At 54.2% G+C, this 26,505-nt stretch overlaps 2 protein-coding genes across 2 annotated transcripts; one reads left to right on the top strand and one right to left on the bottom strand.

The window, feature by feature from the left end:
- Positions 1-2,605: 2,605 nt before the first annotated feature.
- Positions 2,606-3,423, bottom strand: ATP5IF1 (ATP synthase inhibitory factor subunit 1). Its single transcript, XM_086480200.1, has 3 exons — positions 3,328-3,423; positions 3,111-3,223; positions 2,606-2,890 (listed from the first exon to the last, which is right to left on the bottom strand). Exons 1-3 carry the CDS (start codon positions 3,421-3,423, stop codon positions 2,749-2,751), a joined length of 351 nt encoding a protein of 116 aa, XP_086336326.1. The 3' UTR covers positions 2,606-2,748.
- A 428-nt stretch (positions 3,424-3,851) lies between these two features.
- On the top strand, positions 3,852-15,015 carry DNAJC8 (DnaJ heat shock protein family (Hsp40) member C8). Its single transcript, XM_086479796.1, has 9 exons — positions 3,852-3,923; positions 5,088-5,189; positions 6,593-6,649; positions 8,466-8,532; positions 9,144-9,238; positions 10,128-10,199; positions 11,327-11,418; positions 12,318-12,393; positions 14,232-15,015. Exons 1-9 carry the CDS (start codon positions 3,852-3,854, stop codon positions 14,352-14,354), a joined length of 756 nt encoding a protein of 251 aa, XP_086335922.1. The 3' UTR covers positions 14,355-15,015.
- Positions 15,016-26,505: the final 11,490 nt, after the last annotated feature.

Consider the following 26,505-nt stretch of genomic DNA (forward strand, 5'->3'; position numbering starts at 1 on the left):
AGTTACCTGTGCCTTACATTTTGCATCCCAAGCGCTGTCCAAGGAGCTGCAGAAAAAACACGTTACAAGCTTTTGCCATGTTGCACTCTGCTTGGAAGGAAAACCTTAGTAAAGTACCCCCCAATCCAGTACACTCCCCTGCGCTGGGGCACCAGTGTATCGTGAGAGTCCGTGACCAGTGACGTCCATCTACGTCATTTGGTGACTTACTGCAGAGACTGCCCGGTCACAGTTCAACGGGAGGAAAAAGCCGTGTCTGAAGAGGTGTGCTGCTGATGAAACTGCACAAGACAAGATGATTTAACATATTTCTTGCCAAAAGGCAGAGGTCCCTTTTGAACATTCACCTTGAGCCACCTTTGCCACTGATCAGACACTACACAAACTCGTTCTTGCTAACCCCAGGGAAGAGGGAAAGACATTTCTGCAACTGAATCTGTGTGTAAGAGGTTTTAATGAACACCAGAAACCGTGCAAGAAAAGGGCTGGGGTGCTGGGAGCTCTTGTAGGAGCTCGGTTGCTCACGGAATTGCCCCTGGTAAAGTGTTGGTACAAGAGGTGGGGTGGGTGAAGTGACTGATCTCTAGAGATGAGTCCAAGAGCAGAGGCTTTTGCTAGGCAGAGATATTTGCATTTCAAGGAAATGAAACTGTGCCTGCTAACTAGGAATGGCCAGACCCTCACTGGCATGAAACTAAAGCAAACTAGTTTTGCAGAGATGAAGGTTACTGGGGCTCCCTGGAAGAGGAGGTCAGGGGGTAGAATAGAGTAAAGAAACCTCATCACAAGGACAAATTGAACAGATGCTGCCCAAGGCATTAAGGTTCACAGCCAGGTGGGATCCCTGGTAGGAGGATGGCTGCAAAATCAATTATGCCAGCTGAGTAAAAATAGAGACCTTTCTAATTTAGCAAAGGTAATTTCATGAGGCGGGAGAAGACTGCTCCCACCACACCCACACCTCCCTCAGTACCTCTCACGTTTGCTTGGTGGTGATTTTGGCACTTTTGGGCTCCACAAGTCATTCAACTTCCCAAGCTAGCAAAAGATTATTGGGCTCAGGACAAAAATACAGGCTGGTGAGATAGATATAGATATATATACAGGCCAAATAACTCCCCCAGGAGTCCAGTACACCTGAGACAGTGGGAGGAGGAGGGAGACTGTCTGCATTACTCAGCAGCACCATTAAGGCGTTCAGCTCCTCCAGCAGCCGTGGTCTGTGGGCACGGCTTAACAATCATCGCCTGCTAGTCAAACCGCTGCTGAAGAGGACTGCTCTCCCCAGCCCCCTCGCTCCGTCAAGATCTACAGCCGCCTGCCCTCGTCACGGGTACTGTTGTTGCCACAACCTGAGAGAAGTTCAGGGTGACTGCGACGTAGTGAATTAACTGGACGTTCCTTTCCAGAAAACAGCAGGGGTTGGCAAACCCACGGTAGGGGACCCAGCACGTCTGCCAGCGAAGGAGCCTCTGGACAACTCGCCGTACCACTGCCCCCCGCAGAGGGAGCAAAGCCAGGCCGTGCCGTGCTGCACAGTGCAGCCTCATCCAGGGCCGGTCGCAGGGATGATGCTTTCATGAAACAAGAGTTGTTGCGGCCACGGGCTCTTCCTTAGAGCAGTAGCGCTGTCATTTTCTCTGCAGACAAGACCTGTCACTCGCTGCCTGTTCCTCGGGTGGGAGCGGTCCAAGGGGAGAACGGCTGGCTGGGGATGTGCCGGTTAACTCCAGAGGGACAGGGACACCTTAGGTTGGGGATCTTTCTACATCAAAGGCTCCCATTCGCCTCCTGCCGTTTCAGACAGGGCAATTCCAGCCACAACACTCCGGCCCTGTAAAGGTGCCTCTTCCTGGTGGTGGGACCTGACCCTGCTCAGGCAGATTTACAGCGAGACCCTGCTGGTGTGGACAGAAACGCTGTTTTTTAACCTGTCCCGTCTTATCACATAAAATCCCCTCCTTGGCAGGGCTTAGTGCAGTGAGGCCACGCTATTTCCCTATGTCACTTGCTGTATGATGGATTTCTTGCATTAACATCACAAAAGTGACGGAACCTGCATAAAATTAATCTTAACTCACCCTTCTTTGGAAAGGAACTTAGGTAAGGAATATTGAGAACTAGAGACAGGAAAAAACCCCACCATTGGGCAAATAAAGTCTTTGTGGAAAAGAAATTCATGTGGAAGTCAGGATCTCAGCTGTCTTGCTCCAGGAACTTGTACCACCACAAGCAAGATCACCATAACTTAGTTTTTTTGCTCCCTTGGCTCATGCCACTGAACACTAAATGCAACGGAAGAACCTTAATTTTTATACTCTGCTAGTTCAGTGGAGAGCTATCACCCCCCTACACCACAGTGACAGTTTTCTCCAGGCAAAGTTATTTCTGTGACAACAGGTACTGTTTTCTCCCAACTTCTCTTGCAGCTGTAACCGAAGTTATCACAGTAAGCAGAAATGGTAATTTCTTTCAAATAAATCTAAAGAAACGAGCAAAGTTCTGTACAGGACTGCCTACTCATGAGTCTATCCTTTGGAAGAACAATGAAGTTTAAAACCAGATGGCTTTTTTTTTTTTCATTGAAGAGTGAGTGAACAGAAAAGAGAGACTGAGTAGTTTATTTGACATTGTTGCAGACCACGGTATAATTGGATTAATTTGGTTTATGTTGGCCAAAGCATAGTCTTCAATGCTGCTTTACACCACCCTCAGGATTGGCCATGCACATTCAACAGCAGCATCAGCTTAGTCATCGTCTTTAAGTGTCTTGATCTTGTGCTTATGGCGCTCGATTTCTCTCTGCAGGCGTTCGATCTCTTTCTTGTGGTGGTCGATCTCTTCCTCATGGTGTTTCCGTAAGGCAGAGAGCTGCTCCCTCTCCTTCTCCCTGTAAGAGAGCACGGCACCAGGTGCAGCACCCCCAAACCCGGGGCAGCCGCAACCCCCGGCCGCGGGGCCGGGCAGCCGGCGCAGAGGCGAGGGTTTAGCTGCGGCTGGAGGCGCGGCCGGCAGAGGCCCAGCCCGGCCGCCCCGCCGGGCCCCGCCGTGCCTGCCCAGCGCGGGGAGCAGCCGCTGGCGCGGGCCCCGCCACCGCAGGCCCCGCTCACCTGAAGTACCGCTCCTCCTCGGCCGCCTGCTTCTTCCCGAAGGCGCCGCCGGCCTCGCGGATGGCGCCGCCGCCGCCGCCGCCCTTCCCGGCGCCTTTGCCCAGCTCGCCCAGCTGCGGGGAGAGACGGCGGCTGAGCACGGACGGACGGACGGACGGACGGACGGACGGCCAGCCCCTTCCCTTCCCTTCCCTTCCCTTCCCCCGCCCCGGCCCACCTGGTCGGCGCCCGAGCCCGAGCTCCAGCGCTGCTGCTGCGCCAGCAGGGCCCCGCGCAGGCCGCCCCGCGCCGCCGCCACCGCCACGGCCGCCATCGCCGCCTGCCCTTGGAGCGCCGCGCGGACACCACCCACCCCAGCGGCGGGGCTGCGCCCAGCGCGCGCGTCACCGTCCGCGCATGCGCAGCCTTCGATGCCACACCCCGCCCCTTCCTCCGGCCCGGGCGGCGCTGGCGGCCGGGGGCCCGTACGGCCCGGGGTCCGCGGCCGCCGGCGGCCGGGCTGCGCTCTCCTGCCCCGCGGCCCGGCGGGAGCTTCCCCGGGCGGGGCGGAGGGCAGTCCCGGGGGCCGTCCCCGTCCCCTCAGGACAGCGCCCCCGGGGTCCGGCCGCAGGGCGCCAGGCGGAGGGGGGTGGGGCTTGTTGCTATGGCGCGTGCGGCGGTCACGTGCCGAGGGCGCCGCCCGCCCCGCCGGCCTCAGCGCCGTGTTCACGTGCGCGCGCGCAGCGTCACGTGGTGCTGGCGATGGCGGCGGCGGCGGGGGAGCCCGGGGCGGGGGGCGCCGCCGAGGAGGCGTTCCTCACCTTCTACAACGAGGTACCGGCGCCACGGCGCCGCCGACGTGGCGGGCGGCCCCGCCCCGCCCGCTGGGCCCTGCCCGCCCGCGGCCGGCGGCCGGCGGCCTCCCCTCCCGGCGCCGGGGCCTGTCCGGCCGCGCGGCGCCTGGCTCGGCCCAGCCGCTCCGAGGGGCGCCCGCCGGGCCCCGAGTCTCGCCGTGGCGGGCCCTGGGGCTGCACCGGGCTGCTGGCGGGCGGTAGGGAGGGCGGGGCGGGCGGAGGCGCTGGAGGGGCGAGCGAAGGGCCGCGGTGGGCGGGCGGCAGGTGCCGGCGGATTCGTGTTGGGCCCGGAGAGAGCGGGCGTTCCCCGGGCGCGCTGCCGCCGGCCCCGGGGCCTCTCCCGCCCTCCGAAAAGCCCCTGGTTGTGGCTGGGGGAAGGAGCCGAGCGCTTAGCCCCCGTCTCGCTCCATTGGATAAACGCGGCGGGCGCTGTGCGCTCCGCGGTCCCTGACTATGTGTGCGCTCCGCTGTGCTCCGCCGCTTGGCCTTCTTGTGGACGAGCTGTCGGCTGGGAAGGTGCGTGGGGGTCCGCTCCCTCAGCCTGTGGTAGTCTGCGGCACTTTGTGCACAGATTGGGTGTGTTTACCTGACCCTGCCCGCAGAAAGGTAATGCCGGTTTGGTGGATGCTTATTTCTGTAAATAAAGGTGAACGTTAAACGTAAATGTATGGTTTGGCTTGGCTTGATACCGTAAAGGACAAAGTAAACTGAACTACATAACCTGTGGTCGGAACGGAGGGGACTTGTGCACTTGCACCGGTGTCGCTGAATGTGTTTAATGGGCTGTCGGCCAACAGGGGGTTAAAAGCAAAAGTGCAGCAGATTTCTAAGGAATCGTGGCAGCAGTGCTGGGTTAGGAGCAAAGTGAGGGGAAAAGCCACAGCTGTTGAGCAAGCCATAGGAGAGACAGAAGTGCTTTCTGGGGTTTTTTTATAGTTAAGATGTAATGTTAAAAATAGCGTCATGCTGTAGAAAAGGCTAAAAAAAAGCACCTTTCTAGTGCTTGAGTAAAATAATGACAGGCTTAGAACGAGTAAGAGGTACTGTGAATTGTACTACGGGAGGATGATGGCTGGTGCAGTAATCACGTGGGAAAACAGGTAAGCGCGTTGGTCAGTTAATGTAGGTGTCTCTTGTTCCTCAGGTAAAGCAAATTGAGAAACGAGACTCTGTTTTAACATCCAAAAACCAAATTGACAGGCTGACCCGACCTGGATCTTCCTATTTCAACTTGAACCCTTTTGAGGTTAGTTTAAACATTTTATCCTCCCTTCTGCCTTGGTATAACAGCTTCCAGATTTACTGGGTATCAATTTTGGTAAAAACATGAAGAAAAAATGAACATGAAGAAAGAAAACAATTCTGTAGCTGTAGATTACTTTGCAGAAGGTTTACAAAAGACAGAAGGATGGTGTGTATGTGCTTGCTCTCTTTTTTGCTGTTGTATAGCAGGTGCAAACTATATTCTTTTGGCACCTTTCCCTCCTGCAGCCGCGCTGGAAGGTTTGGCAGACTAACGCTAGGTACTTCCTGAAGGGGGTGGCTGCTCGTCGGGTTTGTTCTGAGCACTCTTGGCTCGGCAGTTCTGGTTGAGCCTTTCGTTTTGGGTGTTCATCCCACTGAACTGGTGTGGCTCAGAATGAGAGAAGGGCTCTCCCTGCCGACACTGGTGAGCAGTCTTTGGGGAGTGACGGGTAATTCCCTTGCACGGTGCATGGTTTGATTCCAGTTGCAGTCAGTTACTAAGTCTTAACGAGTGTGAAAGTCTGAGGAAGACAGTAAATAAAACAATCTGGTGTTCATCTGGACCTGGCCTTCCCCGTGTGTATTCTTTCCCAAGGTCATCTTCATCTGCCTTTTTAAAGCCTCAGGTGCTTTTTGTAGTCCCAGTTTAGGACTGGTCAGCCAGATCAGTCATCAGATTCACCCTGATAACGTTCAGTTCTGTGTAGATCTTAGTTACTTGACTTGGAGAGTAAATTAAGACAATTAGAAGTAGACTGTAGCTTTCCTGGGAGAGAGTGGTTTTTATTTACCGATTCTTAGTGTCAGAGCAGAGTGCATCTGCATTGAATAGGCTCACTTGTTGCTTAAGACTTCTGTCCAGTAGATCAGCTCACAGAAGAGCTCCTAAACTCTGCCACATCCCTATAGATCGGTAGACAAGCGAGTTTGTTCATGGAAACCGAACAGTAACACTCTGCTGTCTTCCTTCAGAATGACACTGTGAATAAATTCTTACCAAGTGGTGTTTCCTGCCCAGAGTTCTCTGTTATGAATGGTCCGACAGTGTGCCAAAGCCACCTATGCTTCTGTTTCTGCCAGACTGGGCATTGCTACAGGACTGGTTGAAGGTTTAGGCCAATTGTGGCTATTTAGGGATGGCCGCTGTCTACACGAGCCTGAGTGTGGAAAGGACATAGTCAGAGATCTACCATTGCTAAAAGTAGAATGTCCTAAACATGGTGTCTCTTCAAATGTTTCTGTTTTACTAGGTGAAAATTCATGTCCTGAAGCAGCTCCCTGATGGGGGGAGCTTTCTGGCGTTGTGTCTGTGTGCCAGTGAACCAAGTGTTCAGAGCTTGCCGCCAGGAACCTGAAACGTGGGGACTATCATCGAACTTGCTCTGCTTTCATGGTCTCTTTTAGGTACTGCAGATGGATCCAGAAGCCACAGATGAAGAGATAAAGAAAAGATTCCGGCAGGTATTTGGCTTTTGCACTTGAAGCCTCTGGAAGGAAACTAGAAGCTCTGTAGAGGTTGTGCAGCTGTGCTTGGGAACAAGAAAAATGTGGTAAAGCTCTGTCTGGGTAGAGTAGCAGCCACTTTGGGAAGAAATGCATAGAACAATCTTTCTGTCACCAAGAGGAGAGCTGCAGAAGTGTCCCTGGTCCATGCATGGTTTGCTGCTTTGCCTGCAAAGTGTGTGCTGGGGCTATTGCAAGCTGACATGCCCGTGTATAATCAGCTCATTGAACTTTGGTTCCAAGAGAAGGTCAAAATTTGTCCGAAGTTAAGAACTGGGAAAAGGTTTTTTTCATATCACAGAGTGGTTTGGGTTGGAAGGGACCTTGAGGATCATCTAGTCCAACCCCCTGGGCAGGGACACCGCTCACTAGAGCAGGCTGCCCCAAGCCCAGCCTGGCCTTGGTGTCCATGTTTTCTCCAGTAGCGGATCCAGGAATGCATTTTCTGTGAGGGTTCTTTCAGAACCGGTTTTGGTGGCTGGGTTACCTGGAGCAGCAGCAGCCTGCCCGCTGACCCTGCAGCGCAGGCAGCACGGCCCCAGCCTTGCCCCGCTGGCAGGTCTGCAGGGAAACTGGGGTGACCAGTGCAAAGGAACACGGTGAGCGGAGGGCTGGGGCCTGCTGCCGGGGGCAGGGCTGTGGGCAGGGCAGCAGGGACCATCCTGGGGCGGGAAGCCGTGCTGGCTGGCAGAGGCCAGGACCACCCCTGCCGAGGGGGTGGTGGGGTCTGGGCTGCTCCTTGGCGGGAGGCGGCAGGACGACCTCAGCTGCTGCTGCTTTCGGTCCTGCGGGTCAGTGAGCCGGGGCTGGCTCAGCTTCGGGCGATGCTTTGAGCCAACGTGATGGAATGAAAACAGCGCGTGGGGCTGTGCTCTGAGGAAATCAAACACCTGAATGCAGCCTGTGGGACAGCCAACAGGGGGAAGACGACATTGGCCGTAGCAAACCCCAGAGTGAATCGGCAGCGTGCTGCTGTTCAGGGCTGGAGGCAAACCTCTTTCCCGTGAACTGGGAAGTGCCATCGGCAGCGTTCAGGAAGTAATTATTTTGCATTCTTTGGCACTGATGCAATTTCAGTTGCTGTACTGTGACTGGTTTTGAATGTTATGCTGGGAAAGATGCAGAGAAACTAGAGAGTCCATACAGCAACAGCGAAAGTAAGAGGTCTGGAAAAAAATGCCTTACGGGGAAAGTTTGAAAGAACTGTCTCTTCCTGTGGAAGAGGAAGGTGGAGGATGTGTGCTTTCCAGCCCATTTGAGCTTGCTTAAGATGTTCAGTGCTAAGATGGTAGCGATCAGTACAGGAAGGAGTTGTCTTCACTTTCAGTAAAGGAGCCTGAGGAAAAAGTTACCCACTGTTATCAGCAGTTGGATGTTTGGACAGCCTCAGGGATGCTGGAGAGTTTCTCGGGAGACGCTGTTGAGCAAAACGACTGGAGGTTGAGCATGATCCCTGTAGGCTTGTTTCTGAAGAAACCTGGGTGACCGAGGGGCTGATGTCAGCCCCAGGCACTGCAGCTGAAGGGTGTTAGTGTCGCTCTGCGCCTCCCAAGCTGCAGCTTCTCTCAGCCAGGCTGTTCGTTACAGGGCTCGGGTTTGATTCCCGAGCTTTGCAATGCCCGCTTCCTCATGTTGTCAGCTGAGCTGTCTGTGTGCAAAGGAATGTGATCCCCTGTGAGTCTTCTATCTGAGACTATTTCCCTCCTCACAAAAATCTCTGAAATGCTCTTCATCTTTCATGATGATCTTGATAGCGAGATCCTTTCTGTTGCAGTTGTCAATATTGGTGCATCCAGACAAAAATCAAGATGATGCAGATAGAGCCCAGAAGGCGTTTGAAGGTAATGCTCTCGCCCTTTTTCTGGGCTGCTCTATGACAGTACTTGGATGGCTGTTGTTCTGTAGCTGGTTTAAATGTTTATCGGGGGTGGAGGCCCCACTGACGGCAGAAGAATTGGTGTAGAGGCGCCGTCAGTGAGGGAGCAGCGGATGTGTGGGGTGGCCTTTCAGCAGAAAGTGTCACTAGGTGGCGGTGGTGGCGTTGTCAGTCCGCCTCGGGGACGAGCAGTCCGTCAGCTGTTTGGTCTGTGCCTTAGATTTTGTTCGAAGAGCACGGGATGCCTGTAGGTGCGCGCTTTGCATTACAGCGAGGCGTTCTGCACCTTCAGCTGAGCTCAGGCCCGGTAACTCAGTCACTGGGGGGGACTGACGCTTTCACCCTGCTCACTCCGGAAGGTAGCTGACAGTTTCTGCCACTGCTGTACCCCAAATCTCGTTTGACTAGTCGTGACATCACTTACCCAGATGTATTAAACAGACAAACAAACAAAAACCACCCAAACAAAGCCCCCTAAATTCTAGGAAGCGGAATTTGTGTGGTCATCAGTTAGCAACCTTGTGATGCCTTGTGAATGGGACTGCTGGTGCTATGGGTGTCGTTGCTTTTCGTTAGCTGTCGATAAAGCATACAAGTTGCTGCTGGATCAGGAGCAGAAGAAGCGGGCCTTGGATGTGATACAGGCGGGAAAAGAATACGTGGAACACACTGTAAGTATTCCGTAGGAGCGTCCGGGGTGGAGGTGAGCAGTAATCGGTCGCTCGTAAGTTGCTTTTCGGTACAGCCCGTGCTTGTTTGGGTCACTAAAAGGTGAGCTGAGCTGAGCCAGCCTCGTGATGGAGCTGTGCAGGTGCACCCTGAGCCCTTCACAGCGTGCACAAATGTGCTTTGTCCGAGACGGCTGTGGAGCTCGCTGCAAGATAAGTCACTGAAATTCAGTACTTCAGATAATTAGGTCAGACCACAGGATCTGACCTAAATATTTTTTTTCCAAGTCTGTGAATGAATGATGCAGTTCGCATGTGTGTAGGTGGAAGAAAATAGGTGGTGACAGCAGGAGGCTGGCAGGTTTGGGGGGGGAAATGACCTATAAGATAAGAAAAGGAGCTTGGATTGCAGTGACCAAGAACTTAGTTGCGTGGTGTAGGTGGACTGAAACACAACGAGCTCGAGAAGCAGATGACATGGGAGAACTCAGACACTCTAAACGGAGGAACGCTTTATGTTCTGCTGCTTGTTGTTAGTCTTTTGAGTATCACAGAGCAAAATAAACTTCCTGCTGGTTGGGCTGGTGTGTATAGGATATGAATATATCTTAAAAACAAATTAAAAAAAACAACAAAGGGATTGTGTTGGACGAATAGCATCTAACATAGTATATTTGATTACTGCAGTTCAGGGGATAGTGCTCTTATATGTGTATATCTGGGCCTAGGACCAGGAGGTTTGGGTCTAAAATAAAACATCGCTCTAGACCAAGAACTTAACATAATCCGGACTTCTTCCCCCACAGTGGAGTAGGAATGCAGAACTATTTGGATGGAATTGTGTAAGCCCTATAAAACTTTTTAGACTCTTATTTTTGTTCTTATTCTTCAGGTGAAAGAAAAAAAGAAGCAGTTGAAGAAGGATGGAAAACCTCCTACTGTAGAAGAGGATGATCCTGAAGTTGTAAGTCGTATTCTGTTTCAGAGAAACTGGGGAACATAAAATGTGTTTCGAGAGACTAACAGTGAAAATCTGTGCAGAGGTGTTAGAGTTGTTAGGGTGTTGTAAATGCTTGCACTTACAGAAGGCAGTTTCTGATAAGCCGCTGTAGAGTACCTTGTGTTGGGCAATACCCGTGGATTTTAAAAAATAGTGCAACTGTAAAGCGTAGACACGCCGTGAGATTAAACAGATGGAAATACCCGGTTCTTGTCGTGGAGCAAGCCTTCCTCCTCGTGCCTCCTGCAGCCTTTTCTCAGCTGGATTTCTTGTTGTGCTGTGAATGCTGGGACTGGCGTTCCCGCTGCCGGCAGAGGCGCCTCTGAAACGTGCTTTGTGGCGTTTTGTGGTGAGAGCTGGTTCAGCGGTTCCTTCCGCACAGCGCTTGAGGATAGATATGCTGTTCTGTGACGTCACTTTTATTAAAAACAGGCACGACATCACTTAGTTCTTACCTGGTTTCTGGGCTGAAAAAGTCGTGTTAGAGGCCCTAACAGAACAATAGATGATTATCAAACACTGACATTGTTACTCTTACTGTTGTCACCCTTTTTTCCCCCTACAAAGTGGTTTTTTCCTCTTGCCATCACCACAGTAACCCCATAGCCACCTTATTTGCCACTGATTTTCAGAATTCTCCTGCTGTTCTTTCATAATGAAGTTTGGGTTAAGTGTAATGATGTTTCCCACTGGAAAGCAAATGCTAGGCTTTTACAACACATCAAGAAGATTTGCTGGGAAATTACTATCTAAACAGGGATGTTTTGCCTTTTTTTGTCAAGTGTAACACTGCAAGACTTAAGAATAAGAGAGCTTGAAATGAACAGTTCTGTTTAGGCAGAGCTTTGTGAATACAAATGAAAATGAGGCTCGTATGAGGCTAATAAGTAGTGGTTTCCTGGTGTCAGGGCCAGAATGTGATCAGCAGTGTTTATACCTTTCTGTACGCTGCTGCTGACTGCTGTCAAGGCAGGACACGGCGTTATGTGGGCACGCATGAGCTTTGCGTTCTTTTTGTGCTGCTTATCTAAAACAGGCTTCTTGAAGTGTGTTAACGGGCGTTATTTTAAGACTGGGTTTGTGTTTTGCAGTTCAAACAAGCTGTGTACAAACAGACGATGAAGCTCTTTGCTGAACTGGAAATTAAGAGGAAAGAAAGAGAAGCGAAAGAAATGCATGAAAGGTATGAGCAGCATTCTGCTGCTGCACTTCGGGCTCCTCTTCCCCCCTCCTGCTTCCTCAGAGCAGACAGGGAATCATGGAGTCTTAGATAAGTCTAGGTTGGCACGGACCTTTGGAGCTCATCGAGTCCTGCCTGCTGCTGAGAGCAGGCCCTTGGATGAGATGAGCAGCCGTCCTGCCAAGCCGACTCCGATTCCCCCTGGGGCAGCTGTGCTTTGTAGGGCTCCGTGCCTGAGGAATGCAAACAGGCAACGTGCCCCCCTGTGTTGGAGGCATTGGCCTGCTGGGGTGCTCCTCCGCGGGCGTGGAGGCCAGCCGAACCAGTGAAAGGGTGACGTGTTTCTGCGTGTTGTTGGCATGCAAAGAATTGGGGTTTAGTTTTAATTAAGTGCCAGAAATGTGTGATCCTCAACTACTGTAGGTGTTTTGATCACAGGTTGCCGAGTGCTCGCTGTGGATGCACTTCATGGAGTGGGGTTTCTGTACTGCTCAGCGAAGGCAGTCTGGGAGATGGCTGCAGGGCACTACTTCTGATTAGAGATGAAAATTAGGGGGGAAAAAATATTCTTACTTTGCATGCTCAAGTGTTTGTTAACTTCTCAAAATGTGTACTCTCAGCAGTTTTGGAGACTTACTACTAGAGTTATGGAGGAGTCAGGCTTGTTTTGCCGAGCAAGGGAAAGCTGACTCGCTGGTTGAGTATGTGCATGCTGTCAGCGGTGCCAGCTGCTTTGAAATAAAATCCTATTTGCTGTCTTAGGTGTGCGTATTTATCTTTTCTGATAAGCACTTCAATCTGCCAAGAAATCAGAAGAGCTTTCTGAGATGTTTTGAAAGTATTACTCTGTTTCTTTAAAGTTGATTCTTGGGGATCCCTAACTGTTGTGGCTTCCCTTCCAGGAAGCGGCAGAGGGAAGAGGAAATTGAGGCACAAGAGAAAGCTAAACGAGAGCGAGAATGGCAGAAGAACTTTGAGGTAATCAGCAGCTTAACTTACAGGATGGGCATCTGCAGTTCTTGCTTCCCATGCTGCAGGGAATCCCCCTAGAGAAGAGACTTCTTGTCTGCAGGTGCCATAAGATAATTTAAGTTGACACGTAGTGAAAGATCCTGCCCAGCCTGGGTTTTGTCCTCATGTGGGGAGAAGAGCTCACTGATGGCGCTTTGGTATCGCTTACCAGAAACAGGTCTGGTGAATCAAGGTGGGGGTTTTTCAGCTGTCAGCAGCTCCTTCTTGTCCCTAGTCAGAAATTTGAATTGCTGCTTAGCCCAGGTTACTGGTGACCGGTAAAACTTAATCCAGCAGCTGTTCAACCACTGGTGTGGACTGTTGTGGGTACTTCTCAGTCTGGTTGCTGACACTTACAGAAACTCTGTCTCCCCTGAATATCAGAGACCTGAGCTGCAGTCACTCCCCTTTGAGCCTTCCACCCTATATTCAGGGTTCAGGTGTATCAGAAGTACCTTTGTGGTGGTTGTGCTGCTCTTTGAGGGGTCAGACCTACAGCCTGCCAAAATACTTGATTGAGCCTGTAACTCTTTCTTCATTACACACCAGAGGTGAAGCCTTGTGACGGGGGGGGCGGGGGGGGGAGGAAAGAAGTCAGTAATGGTATGCCGGACCTCAGGAAGAGAGGGGCGAGTTTGTTCAGTTAGTCCAAAGCTGGATCCCAGTCTGTGTTCAAGAGGACTTTAAAAAAGAGGGTGTCGGGGAGAGAAGCCTGTGAGCTGGACTGGCATCCTGTGGAAAGCGGACAGATAGGGTGTTTCTGGAGACTCAGCTGGGAAGAGCTTGTGTTCCTATGCTGCGCCACATGGATATAGGAAGCTGGATATTCTGGGAAACTGGTGCAGTGCTGCTGGGTTGAGCGCTGTGGGATTTGTCGCGCAAGGCCAGAGGGGTAACGAGCTGCCGCTGGCCGGGCTCGCGCCAGCACGGCCGCAGGGGTTGGGTGTCGGTGCTGGAGGGGTGCAGCAGAGCGCAGCCGCTGAGGTGGGGAAACGTGAGCCAGTGTGGCGAGCAGGTGGTGGTGGCCCAAACAGGGGACTGCAGGGCTGGTGGTATCGCAGCTCTGGGTCCCTGCATGTCCCCAGCCGCCCCAGGACAGCTCAAGGTCTGCGCTTGCAGGTGTCTTCTCCAGCCCTGCTGGTGGCCATTTCGTCCGTATGAAGAGACGTGTATCAAAGTTAGATGTTACTGTCCAGAGTGGAGCACGGGAATACACAAGGATAAGCAGCTTATCTGTGCTAGTGCCGTCATTGCGAGAGGGTGATGGGGGACAAAAGAACACGTGAATTCTTGGCCGCTCCCGTATGTCTACTGATGCAGTGGCTGCCTTTAAAATGCATCTGAAAGGAGTATGCGTGGTGCTGCTCCGGACAATGTTTCAACCAGAAGGAAAAAAACCTTGAGTTGATAATCTGCAATTGTGGTTCTGTCTCTGTTTCAAAAAAAAAAAACACCCAAAACAAATAAACCCAACACAAAAAATCCCGGCCTTTAAAGGTGCTTGTGTGGTACCTCTGCATTTGCCCATCAGAGGATTCAGTAGACTCTGGCCAGGACTGTACCTCCCCAGCTGGTTGCTGGAACAGGAAGCGAGCACAGTGCTTATACTGGTGTTCGTGAGCTCACGTGTGGTGCTGCTGTGCCCTGTCTGTGGCTCCGACTCGTCACAGTGTCCGTGTGTCCTGCCTGCTGGGGCGCTACGTGCTGTGTAAAGGGGGAATCGCTGCTGATCTCTTGAAACTGGTGGTACTGCCTGTGCTCTGGCTCTTGCACTTACCTCTCCGTTTCCTCTCTGTTGTTCCCAGGAAAGTCGGGATGGTCGTGTGGACAGCTGGAGAAATTTCCAGGCAAATACAAAGGGGAAGAAGGAAAAGAAGAACAGGACCTTCCTGAGACCTCCCAAAGTAAAAATGGAGCAGCGTGAATGATCTGGGTAGCACTGCCCCAGTGCAGCTCCTCAGTCCCCTCACTGCTTTTAAGGACTCATTGGCACCTAGAGTAAGAATTGCTTTTTAGTAGACTGTTTGTTTCCAGTACAATTAATTATTGGTCAAAGTATTTTTTGTACTCTCTCCATCTGAACTAGGGCCATAGTATGAACCCGGCCAGGAACCCGCTACATGTAGAACCCTTGGCTTAGGAGGGTCCGCGCCGTTATTGCTGTCCTGTTTGTCTGCTGCCCTGTAACTCGATGTTTTGTGCTTCACGGAGGTTGTGCTGTTTCACCACTTCCATTTCTAGCCTGAGAGCTGGACAAAACCTTGGATTTGCATCCGTACCTTCCCAGGCATCATCTTTCTCAGCAAGTTCAGCTTCGGAAAGCTCCGAACTGACTCTGGGAATCTGCTTCCCGCACTGTGCAGTGCAGCTGACCTGCAGTTCGAGTCCTGCAGCTCCTCACTGAACCCAGTGATGCTTGGAAGGACCCTTCCCCCAAGATCTGGTTTCCAAACTAAAATCCCAGCTCTCAGGCTTAGACTTCTGTTAATCTCAGACCAGCTGGTCACATCCTGTAAAGGAAAAATAACTCTCTTGATTAATAGTGAAGTTGCAATGGTCTGTATGTAAAATAAATTTTTACCCAAGTTACCAGGTTTTTTTTCTTGGAATTATTCAAAGATGGAATTGCAAGGGTGCGAGTTGAGTGCTGGCCCCTGAAACTCACTTCAGCATGAACATCTCCCCGGTAAGGCGGGTCTGCCGTCATCCCAAAGCCTGTCCTCACTTGGATTTTGACACGACAGTCCCACAGGGTGGCGCCCAGGAGGATGGGGGGGATGCCTCTTCCTGGGATGCTGCCCAGGTGGATGCGGGTGTGCCAGATCCGTGTGGAAACTGAGCTTGTTGCTGTGCCTTTGGGGAGTGTGGGTGGGTTGGGAGGACTTGGGCACCTGTTAGGAGTGCCCAGAGCCGTGGGATGAGCTCAAACTAATGAGTTCTGATTTGTAAGAACCTACTTTGTGTGTGTACTGTAAGTTTTTAAGAGATTCTCAGCTGTTTAAAGGCGCTCAAAGTGGAGTGTGCTACAGAGTCACGTGTGCCTGGCAGACTCCTCTGAGACCTTCCCACAAACTTCCCATCCGTCCCGATGGCCGTCTCCATGCTTGGGTCCTGCGGGTGCTGCCTCCACGAGGATCCTGCTTTTCCTCCTCCTCGCTGCCGTTAGCCAGCTCCTGGTCCTGGGACTCGCTCTCCTGTGTGCCCTCGCCTTCAAGTGAGCGCGGTCCTTTGGGCTGTCCTGCGCGCCTGGGGCGTTGCTGAGGTCCCTCTCCAGAAAGATGGTTCTGCGGCCCCTGGAGAGACGCCTCCGCCTTCCGGTGTCTCAGCGCTCCAAGTGCTGACCGATGGCCTTCTGTTCCTGCCCGCTGGGGGGGAGCAACGCGGTCGAGTTGTGTCACCGAACAGATCTCTGCAGGAAAAGCGCTTCCACGAAGGTGGCGCTTCCTGACAGGACTGAGATGAATCCGCTGAAAGGTGCCTGGTGCTCTCCCCCCGCCTTCATGTCGTCTTTTCCTCTCTTGCACTTGTCTGTGGGACCAGATGTAGGGTGAAACATCTTTCCCTAATAAAACTAAGGTATTTTGGTGTTTTGTACGTTAACTGGCTCTTGGAACAGTAGAATACAGCTCCTACTTTCTGTGTAAACACAGGAATATAGTTTCTTTACGTTATTTGTCCTGCTAGGTGTAACGTGCTGAACAGATAGCTTGAGCTGAACCTCAAGGGGTGAAACATAGCTTAGCAACTAACACATGGGTGATGTCTGGATGACACAGGAGAGCCAGACAATAACTGGAAGCAGACTAAGGTGGGCCGACCGGTCTGGGAGACACTGAACTGTGCAGCGTTGCTCTGTTGAGGCACTGACGTTGCTTTGCGTTTGGGGAGCCTGATCCTCCATTGACTGGGAACGTGTTGACAGGACACAACTTCCTTTCAAGGCACTGGTGAGCCATGTTTCTTCTGGGGAAGATGTCGGTTAAGTTTTGCAGCGCTGTCTCTCAGATGCAATCTCCTCGGCTTCCTGGGTGTCAGAAATGAGCAGCGCTGGGGCTCGGGTCATTAGAGTGTTTCTAAGTGCAGCCTCTTGCCTAGAGGACATGCTGTCCCTCTGACTTGTCTGTCTCTTGTTCCCCTGCCGAAGTATTTCTAGCTTAGAGATCTGTCCCAATTGCTCTGGTCCCAGAGTCCTTCCTTTCGACGCTGAAATCCTGGTCTTTCCAGTCGTGTTTCCTTTCAGCTGGTGTAAAGTCTTCGCTGACCGACGGTACCGACCTTTCAGAGCTTTTCTTTACCTTTTTTTCAGGCAGCTCAAGGTGAGTCCTGTGAGAACTCGAAATGTTCGTGAGACCCATCTTGTGCTTCTGATTCTGGTTCTCAGAGGTTTGTACCTTTGTGAGAACTTGACCAGGGGAGCGGCTCACCACTGCGTCTCGAGGAGCGCAGCCTGTAGCGAGTCGCTGAAGTTCTAGTCCTGTGGGCTTCTGCATTGAAGAGTCATTTTTTCCACTGGGTAAGACTTGGTTGGGGCAGCAAAACATGTAGCTTGCAACAATGCTGATTCAGTCTCAATTTAGCTGTTCCTGTTTCCTTTCCATCCTGCCCTGCCTACGATACGCTTCTGTGTCTGGACTTGCAGTATTTCTGCCGTCTTATCTTTTCAGCCAAGTCCTGCGAAGCTTCCCATCTGCCAGGCAGGCTTCAGCAGCAGTGCCGTACCTGGCCCTCTGCTAGATACTTCTTGGCTCCACTGGAGGGAACCTGGGAGGTTCATTTTGATCCTTGTACTCGGGCTTTGTAAGAAACTGTTTTGAATTGCCTGGGTGGAAATCAGTGAGTGTGCAGCGTGGACCCTCGCAGATGCAGGCTGGGCTGCGGCCTGACCACTGCAACGCAGGCCAAGGCAGTGGGAGGGACTGAACGAAACGTCGTTCAATTTCGAGGGGAGGGAACTCTCGGCCTCCTTTCTCCTCGGAGCTCTCTTTGGGTCAGTGGTCCCTGTAAACTAAAGTGTTTGTCCTCAATATGCAGGACAAGAAAAATTCCCACATCAGTGGGAACGAAGAGTAATTTTTCTTTTGGAAGGAGAACAGGTACCAGGTAACTACAGAAGCACCTTTCAGTAGGGTCTTGGCTTCAGTTTTCTGTGGAAATGACTTGTCCTCGGTGTCCAGTTCTCACAGAACGTACACAGGGGTCTGCCACAGTCCATCTCTGCTCCTTGCTGCTTTCTGGGAGTCCAGAGATGGCTCCTGAAGCTCTCGTTTCCCTCCTGAGGCAGGAGGTTGCCTTCCCTTTCATGTGCAGTTTGCAAGGGTGTATCTCCTGTTCAGCAACAGTGGGATGGGAGAGGACTTTTGCGAGTTACTTGGCTTCTTGTGTCCAAAGATGGGAAAGGATAACTGCCACAGAAACCTTCTCGCTTGTGGGTTAACGGGGACAGGGTGCGGGGCCTTCCCGTCTGGTTCTGCTGGGTAGCCTAGGAATGAGAACGGAGGATCCCCTGAGCGTGTAGGCAGGCCTGGGTCTAGATTTCACCAAATGTTCACCAGATCAGCTAGATTTCACCAGGTAGAAAAACTGTTAAGGAAAGGCTAGACCAAGTCATGGCAGCTGTAGAAAGCCTGGGTGACCAGCCAGAGGTGACATCTGTTCTTGGTAAGACATAAACCAGCATGTTGCTCAGCATTTATCTCTGCTTGGCAAACACAGCGATTGCTCTAAATGAGCTGTCCGCCTCTTCTCCTTGGGCAGTAACAACGCCTTGCTGTGTGCAGTCCGTGTTCAGGAGCTTAGGTCGTCCTGGAGGATTAACTACAGCCCGTGTAGTGTTGGATGGAGGGACCCACGTGGGAGACACCAAGGGCTTGTGCTCTCCTGTTTTTCCAGGTGAGAGTTTCTTTTCCTGGTCTTTCTCTGCCATCTTAAACCAACTGGAACTGGAGAGAAACTGTGAGAGGTTGGCCTTAACGAAGGAAGTTTTCTTCAGAAAGAGCTGGGTGATTGCAGCGTGTTATCTCGAGCAGATGGGCTGTCTTGGCTTCCTTTTCCTCTTGCAAGCTGCAGTGTGAGCAAGATCTCCCCTGCTTGGGCAGCTGAGCCCTACAATTCACAAGCAGAAAAGGGGCATCATCCCTTGTCTTGTGCACCAGCACAGCGTGCCCTGGCCTGACAGTATGCGGGGCTGCGCCGCCTGGGTTCAAACCCTCCTCGTTTTTGTTTTCCAGAAATTCTGCTGGAAGTGCATCTCCTGCTGCTGGGGGACCCCCTGCCATCAGCTCTGGGGTAACTCCTTCTGCTCCTTGAAAGCTGAAGCTCTCCCACCCCTGACTTCGTGTTGTGCACAAAATGGGCAGATGTTTGGGAGCGCTACTCCTCCAGGCTGGGATCCCGTCTTTCCTGCTCCCATCCCAGCACTGCAGTGACCCCACGCACACTTGAGGTAGATCTAGGATGTAGCTGAGCTGTCTGACTCACTATTGAGGCTCGGCAGCCTCCTGCTAGGAAGCCTCCCTGTCACACCAGCCCAGAGGGCCTCGGACTCCCTGGGCAAGGATGGACACGTACTTTGGTGCAATTAGGCCTTGCCTTTGTAGCAGGAGATCTCTGCGGCAGCCTGTTCGCTGCCATTGCTGTGGGCTCTCCTGCATTCCTGACCTCCCTGGCTGCCTGCTTCACTCGCACTCCCTTTCTGGGAATTCCAGTTGTCCTGCAGCAGCGCAGAAGTCCGGACATAGCGTTAGTATTGACATTGAAGTGTGAAGTCCCCTGCTTCACAGCCCCTGCCAGATTCTCACTGCAGCAAACAAGGATGTAACCTGGAAATAATCGACGGGATTGATGTGTCATCCATCTCCTCGGGTCTGCTCAAGTTGCTTCCTTTTCAAGTGCTGGCAGGCCCTGTCTGAGCACTTTTGACAGGTTTTTGGGGTGGAATGGGTTTTGCAGGAGTGTGTTTTGATGGCATGGAGAGCAAGAAAACCCTGCCACATGTGCCAGTGCAATTATTGCAGCTCTAATCACAGAACTGAAATGTTTTGGGGAGGGACCTCTGTAGGTCTTTAATTTGACCTTGTGTTTGAAGTGGGGCTGTCACTAGTGCTCAGTGAGGTCAGCTGTGGCTTTATCTAGCCAAGTGGTAAGGATGATGGCTGGCCTCTCTGGGTTCCTCTCCCAGGGATGCACAGCCCCTCTAGCGAAAATAAGTTCACCAATGTCCATCCGGAGTGTCCTGCACCCCAGTTTGTAATCGTTGTCCCTTGTCACACCATTTGCCACCACTGAGAGGAGTTTGCTTCCGTCCTCTTTGCCACTTCCTTTCCAGCAGCTGCAGGCAATGATCGGATTGTCCCTCAGCCTCCGGGTCATCCCAGCCTGGCTCCCACGTACCCCAGGGCTCAGACCGCGGTGGCAGTTCTCTGCCACCTCAGTGCCTCTCCAGTTCGCCACATCTCCCTGGAGTTGCACGCGCTGTTACAGGTGCAGCATCGCCAGTACCAAGCAGGGGGGATATTAACTGCCCTCGGTCTGCTCGCCATGCTCTCCTAGCGTAGCCCAGCTTTCCTTGTTCACGAGAGCACGCTGGCAACCTTCTCTGTTGAGAAAGGCCACAGTTGAACTGGTGCAGCTTTTGTTTGGTTGGGAAATTGGGGTATTTGCTGCAGCTCTGCACGCTGCAGGTGGGTGTCTGGCAGGCTTAGCTGGGGGAACTGCAGGACATGCGAACAGCTGGTTCCCTCTGATAGCGGCGCAGGTTGTGTGCCTGCTCGGATGTGCTTCCAACGTGCTTCTGTGCGCCAGCGAGTCGTGACTGGCCTTTCAGGGCTGTCTCGGAAACCTCCCGCCTCCCTCTTTGCAGAAACCAGTGCCAGTTCTTAACAGCAAAGAAAACCCAACATTTCCTTGTTAAACAGCCCACAGTGAATATAAGGGAGCAGACAGAAACGTGTGTGATTTCGTGTTGTGATACGAGTGACTCAGGCAGATGTTATGCCCCTGACCCAGGTGATGCCAGTGACACGGTACAGGTCTGGGGAAATCCCACGTGAAACCTGAGCAGAGCAATGCTGGAGCTGCTGCCCTGGGACCGTGGCAGCAAGTGGGAGTGGATCCCCTGTGTGTCCGTCCACCCTTTCTTCCCAGGCTGAAGGAGCACAAGAGCCAAGGGGGGTTTAGAATGCTGCAGAGAGGACAAGGAAAACGGTGCCGCAGCCCGGAATAGTTTTCTGGCTCATGTTCCCCCATACGGGGACTCCCACAGCAAAGTGGCCTCATCCCCACGCTTTGCCCCACTGCAGCGAGTCTCCAGCGCCAGTGGAAGCATCTGAACGAGCAGGTGCCGCTGTGCTGACTCCCAGTCCCAGTACCTGGAAGGAAATGAGGAGCCCAGAGGATGGACCTGCCGAGGGTGCTGCCCCCTTGCCAAGCCCAGGCCACCTCTGTGACCCTGTCCCCGCCGGAGGGTGCCCCTGCCCCGGCGCTGCTGCACGGCAGGGCTGCCCCATCGCAGGCCTGCGAGGCACTGGGTGACCCGGGAGCGTGACGAGCCCCTGCCCAGACGGAGCCTCTGCCACTGCTTCCCTACCGCCGCCTGCTCCAGGCAGGGCCGGAGGAGCCCGCGCCACGCTCCAGGGTGCAGCCGGAGCCCATCCGAGCCGTGTCGCAAGCGCCAAGAGGGAAGTGAGTCACTCACCTGCGAGCAGCGGCACCCTCCCTCCCTCCCCTCCGAGCCTCCCCTCCGAGCCTCCCCGCGCTGGCGGCTCGGCTCTGCGGTGGCTCCGCTTGCCGCCGGGGCCCGGCGGGCGGGGGTCTGCTGCCCAGCTGCTCCGCGGCCCCAAGGTAAGAGGCTGCTGCCCCTTCTGCTCGCTCTCCCAGGGCGGCGGCCTCCCTCCCTGAGCTCCACAGGCTCCTTCTGCCTCTGGCTGTCACAGGGCACGGGCTGGCTGCGCGTCCCCGCTGGCTCTCTGAGCCGTGGCCTCTCGGACGGCTCCAGGGGCCGCAGAGCCGCCCTCCCCCTCCCCAGCTGGGTGTGCTGGGAAGACGCCCGCCCGCTCCCCGCGCCCGGCGAGCAGGGATGAGCTGCACCGAGGCGGGGTGAGTCAGGCTAGCGCTGCCGTTGCCTGTGGGGCCGTGGGGATGGGCACTGCCCTCACCCGGCTCCCGTCCCACCCCTGGGTGGCAAGGACAACCCCAGCTTTGCTTGGGCGCTGCGAAGTGAGGTGAGGGGCCCTGCCACGGACCTTCCTCCTGCGAGGAAGAGGAGGCAGTGCTTGGAGCCTCTGAAGAAGCCCAAAGCCCTCACCCCACTGGTGCATGGCCCCTGCCCTCGCTCGTGCCGGGCTGAGGCAGGGGGACAGGGCAGAGCCGGGCAGGGCGGAGGGCAGGCAGCTGTCGGGAGGTGCCTCGCTGCAGCTGGAGCCGCGGGAGCAGTGACCCGGCCGTGGGCAGCTCGGCGGAGGCATGGCTTCCCCCGCGGGAGGGCTGCGGCAGCCTGGCGCTGCAGCGCACGAAACCGAACGCGGCGGCCCACGGAGCTCACCCCCGTGCCCCGTGCGGCGGGGGTGGACTTGGGCTCCACCTGCCAAACCCAGCCGGGGTCTGCCCCGCTCCCTGCAAGGCAGCTCCGCTCCCAGCACCGACATGCCCTGCCAGGCTGGGTTATCCCGGCGCACCACGGCGAGCGGCAGCAGCTGTGTCCTGCCGTTGCAGCTGTCAAATGGCTAGTTGCTGCTCGCTGCCCCAGGAGGGGCTCTGGCCTGCTGGAGTGGCTCTATTTCCCTGCTGAGCAACCCAGGCTCCAGGGCACATTCCTGCAGCGCTGGTAAGGAGGCGGGGATGTGTGCTGGGCTCTGAAGTGCTCGCAGGGGAAAGCTACAGAGTTTATTTAGTGTTTCTTTCCTGCATCAAGCAAAAGGAAATTGTGCAGAGGGTGTGAGATGAGTAGTGGAAACTCACAGACAGCGATGCTTTGCGTCAGGTCATCAGCGGTTCCGGCTCAAAAGGAACTCCTTGTCCTCTCGAGGACCCAACCTGGCACCCAAGAACACATCCTGGTGACCGGGCCCGGCGGGGTCACACTCACCTCTGGGCTGGCCCTGCACGCTGCGGGCACCGCACGGCTCTAACCCTGGCGGCAGCGGCTGGTGCTTTCCCGAGCTCCGGGTTGGTATTTCGTCTTGTCCTTATTTGCTGCTCTCGTCACTGAGCAGGGCAGTCGACAGCGCCCACAGAGCCTGTTGGCTGAAATGCTGCTGCTGTTTGCACTTTGTGTAGAGCTCTTCTCCACTAACACAGTGTGGTTTTGCTCTTGGAAAGAGATCTCGGGATATTTGCTTATAATAGTGTGTTTTCAAAACCATGAGTTTCTGATACTTGCAAAATTCATAAATTTTGTGGCCATCAGAAGTGGGTGTGTTACTAATGGGCTCCGTCTCAGAAAGAAACAGCCCAAGGGACGATGCCAGAGGCAGACAGTGCGTACAAGGAGGATGTGTACATCTTCCACGGCAGCGTGTGCTGGCCGTGAGAGCGCTGCTGCGGTGCCAGAGCTGAGGGGAACAGCCCCCCCCTGCCTACCAACCAGCTTGAAGTCATCCTCAGAAAACACCACCTGGAAGAGCTGCTCCAGGATCCAATGTCCTGATAGAACAACCTAAAGTGCCATTAGTGCTACTTAACAGCACCGTGTGGGATCAGTTATAGTAAACAAAATGTATTTATTTTTTTATTAGCTGGCAAGTTTGCTTGCTAGAAGTGAAGGCGCATTCAAGATTTTTCCTTTCAACTGGCCTTGCGTGGCGCTCAGCGTTGTCAGCCTGTGCGTGCGTCGCCCAGCGGTAAATCCCCGAGCGCGGCCAGGACCCCTCGATGCGCCAGGACCCGCAAACCAGCGCATCTGAACACGGGCGTCGCGGCGACGCGCTGGCAAACAGGCAGCAGCCCCGGGAGCAGAGTCCCCGGGCGGGAAGGGAGGTGAGAAGGAGGAGCGCGGGCGGCGGGCGGGGGTAACGGCCTGTGCCAGTGCCAGCCGGGCGCGATGCGGTTTGAGGCGGGGGGCTGCGCTCACCCTTTCGCTGCTGCCTTGGTACTGGGAGTGCTGAATCTGGGTCCCCTTCTGCTTTTCATGCTTTAAACGCACCAGCTGAAAATGGAGGTGACGAGGACGGGAACTCCCCAGCTAATTAAGAGGTGGACCAGTGCAAGCCTGGCAAGATGCCAGCCTATGTGACCAAGTTCTTGTTGTTCTGGGCGTTTCTGTGAATCTCAATAACCTGAGCATTGAGGCAAAGCTGAAAATGAGTAAATCTGGAGAGCAGCGAGGAGGCACTGGCCAGCACGGGTGTGGGCAGGTCCCAGTTAGGGGTGCCCTGACTCCTGTGGGAGTGCTTAAACCAGAAAGCAGAGCTTGTGTCACTGCCAGAGCGTCCACCCGTCAGGTCCCTCTGTGCCTTTCCCCACTTACCTTGGTATGGCTTTGTTGTTTGGTTCTCTGGGTTTTACGGAAGACCTTTTTTGCTCAGCTTTGGTGATGTGCGTGTGCCCCACCAGCAGCAAAGCTGATGCAGGGCTGAGCAGAGAAAGGATGAAGATTTCAGACAAGAGCTCCTCCACAGCCCAAAACCTCCTGGGCTTTAATTTCCTCTAAGAACTTGGCTGCAGCAGGACAGCAAGCTTTGTTTGGCCGTTGCTACAGCCTTTGCAAACGCTCCCCTTCCCTCCGTGACCAGACATCCTCACTGGCTGCTCTTTCCAACGGCAGGGACTGGCTGCCAGCCAACCTCATCAGCGGCCTCTTATTTTGTTTTTAATTTAAACTCCCAGAAACAGTCTTAGGGGCATCACTGGGCCTCTGTCCGGTCCGTGAAGGGTCAGGTTCCTTGGTCCGTCTTTACAGCGGCTGGCAGGGAAGGGGGAAGGAGGGAGGACAGTGGGTGGCAGAGGGAAGGAGACTGCTGCAGCCTCCAACCCAGCACAGATCTGTAGCATCACTGCAGCAGCGTCATCTCACCCTTCAGGTCACCCCGATGTGGCCTGAAGAGACAGAGCGGGGCTGTTCCCTGGTCCCCTGCTCCGCACAGCCAGCCCCCGGGGCAGCCCACCCTGCTGGGGCAGGGCAGGGTACAGCAGGGGCAGGGTGTCCCACCCCGCGCAGTGCTGTCCCCGCGGGTCTCCCTCACGCAGGGGCAGTTTGGGTCCTGCTCAGCTCAAGAGGCTTCTGTGTCCCTCCAACAAGGGTGATCCCGCCACGGCTCGGGGGGCATCCAGCTGTGGTGCCAGCCGGGGCGTCCCTGCACGCCTGGCAGTTTGCTGAGCACTTGCACAACGCCCTGCCAGGCTGGGAGCTCAGCGGGGGCTCCTGGTGGCTGCCGGCACCTGGGTGCACAGCCTGCCTCTGCTCGCCCTGGGCCACCAGGCTGGAGCGTGTGCCAGGCGCTTCCTCCCACAGCGGCCCTGGGAAAGGCTGGCTGTACCCGCTGGAGAAGAGCCAGGGAAGAGCTGGCCTGGGCGAAGAAGCCCAGATCCGTGCTGGGGCTTTGCCTGCTCCTGCCCTGGGGACATCCAGCCACCGGTATGGACAGAGGGTGGGTTCTGGCACCGCACCGGCTGCCTTGACGCCGCGCAGCCCATCCCCTCAAGATGCCCGAGGCCAGGCAAGCCAAAAGTCGGCATCTTGGCAGGCCAGCGTTGCTGCCGTCCTCCTTGCCCCATCCATCAGCGCCCCATCTCCTTGGCTGATGAGGAGGTTGCTGTGTCCCAACTCAGAGCCAGGGCTCAGCAGCCCAACGGCAAAAGCGTGACTTGAAGGCGTCCCAGGGTCCGTGCCAGCTCCTGACCCTTGGAGAAGTTTGGCTGGTGCCCTCAACTGGTGTGGCTCAGGGGACACAACCCTCAGCCTGATTCTGGTGGCTCTCCCAAGACACAACACCACACCATGGGGGTCTCTTGTGCTCCTCACAGCATAGACACGGCCAGGGCCTACCATGGGCTGTCTGCTGCAGGTGGCATTTCATGAGAAGAGCCAGGAAATCCAGCCTTCCCAGGGGAGCACCATAAGCCTCTGCTTCTGCATGTCACTCTTCAGTAGCCTTACAGCAGGCTCAGGCACCAATTTGTGCTGGTGATGGACTTTGTGGCTCCATTCCAAAGTGTTTCACACTGAACCCAGGCACTAGACTTGTGTTTCAGTTCCTGTAGGTGTTTGTAGGTGTGAGGGTTGTGCGGGACATGGTGCAGATGCTCCACACTCATATCTGCACTGTGTGCAGGTGTCAGAGCAGTGTCTGCATGGACGGCAGGTTAACCATCAGCTACAACTTGGGATTTACAGCTTAGCTGGGACCATGTGTGCAGCTTTGCTTGTCACTGGTGTCTCCCTGAGCACCCCACCAATTTGCATCACTGTGATGAGTGGTCTTCAGGCTGCCACAAATAACGGTGGTCATGATGTGAAGGTGGATAAGCCAGGCGAAGACCTGCCATCCTGTGGTGTCTCAGTGTCCGCTGAAGGTCCCTGAGATAAAAGGAGACTCGGGATGGCTGGATTCCTGGGTCTGTTCATTCCCAACACCCGTGTGAAGGAGACCCTGCTAGGGAATGAGTCTGTCCGTGGGATGTACGAGTTTCCTGGCATTTCCTTTCCTCGAAGTTATTAAATGAAAGCTCTTCTGGCTTCTGCCATTCATCTGTTTGGAAGAAGGATGCTGTCTGATCCCAGATCTAACCAGGGACATGGAGTGGGTTCCTACTCTGCCTTTGGAGGAAAATCCCAATTTTGCCCTTTTTCAGGATCATCAGAGGCAGAGATACTTTGAGGAAACAGCTTTAAGGACTTTCCAGATCTCCACTGTGGTTAATTGCCTTTCCTCTACAGCTTATTTTATTTCTCATTTCCTTTGAGCTGATGTCACACATTTCCTCTTCTCTAGTGACTCTGCAGTCATGCTGCAGTTGCTCCCATTCTGGTGTCCTGTTCTCGAGAGCCGCCTGCGCCCCAGGTCAGAGAAAATAGCACTTGCAAGAAGACCGAGCATCCTCAGTAAAACAGCCACCACTGCTCTGCTAAAGCTGAAGATGGACGTA

The sequence above is a fragment of the Leptosomus discolor genome, chromosome Z, assembly GCF_034619465.1.
Source record: "Leptosomus discolor isolate bLepDis1 chromosome Z, bLepDis1.hap2, whole genome shotgun sequence".
Lineage (NCBI taxonomy): Eukaryota > Metazoa > Chordata > Aves > Leptosomiformes > Leptosomidae > Leptosomus > Leptosomus discolor.

Bases quoted from the DNA above. Each gene is read 5' to 3' on its own strand.
- ATP5IF1 (XM_086480200.1), bottom strand. From the start codon at position 3,423: ATGGCGGCCGTGGCGGTGGCGGCGGCGCGGGGCGGCCTGCGCGGGGCC. The intron at 3,224-3,327 runs GTGGGCCGGGGC...CTCTCCCCGCAG, and splicing joins CGGGCTCGGGCGCCGACCAG to CTGGGCGAGCTGGGCAAAGG. The intron at 2,891-3,110 runs GTGAGCGGGGCC...GCTCTCTTACAG, and splicing joins GAGGAGGAGCGGTACTTCAG to GGAGAAGGAGAGGGAGCAGC.
- DNAJC8 (XM_086479796.1), top strand. From the start codon at position 3,852: ATGGCGGCGGCGGCGGGGGAGCCCGGGGCGGGGGGCGCCGCCGAGGAG. The intron at 9,239-10,127 runs GTAAGTATTCCG...CTTATTCTTCAG, and splicing joins AAGAATACGTGGAACACACT to GTGAAAGAAAAAAAGAAGCA. The intron at 10,200-11,326 runs GTAAGTCGTATT...TGTGTTTTGCAG, and splicing joins AAGAGGATGATCCTGAAGTT to TTCAAACAAGCTGTGTACAA.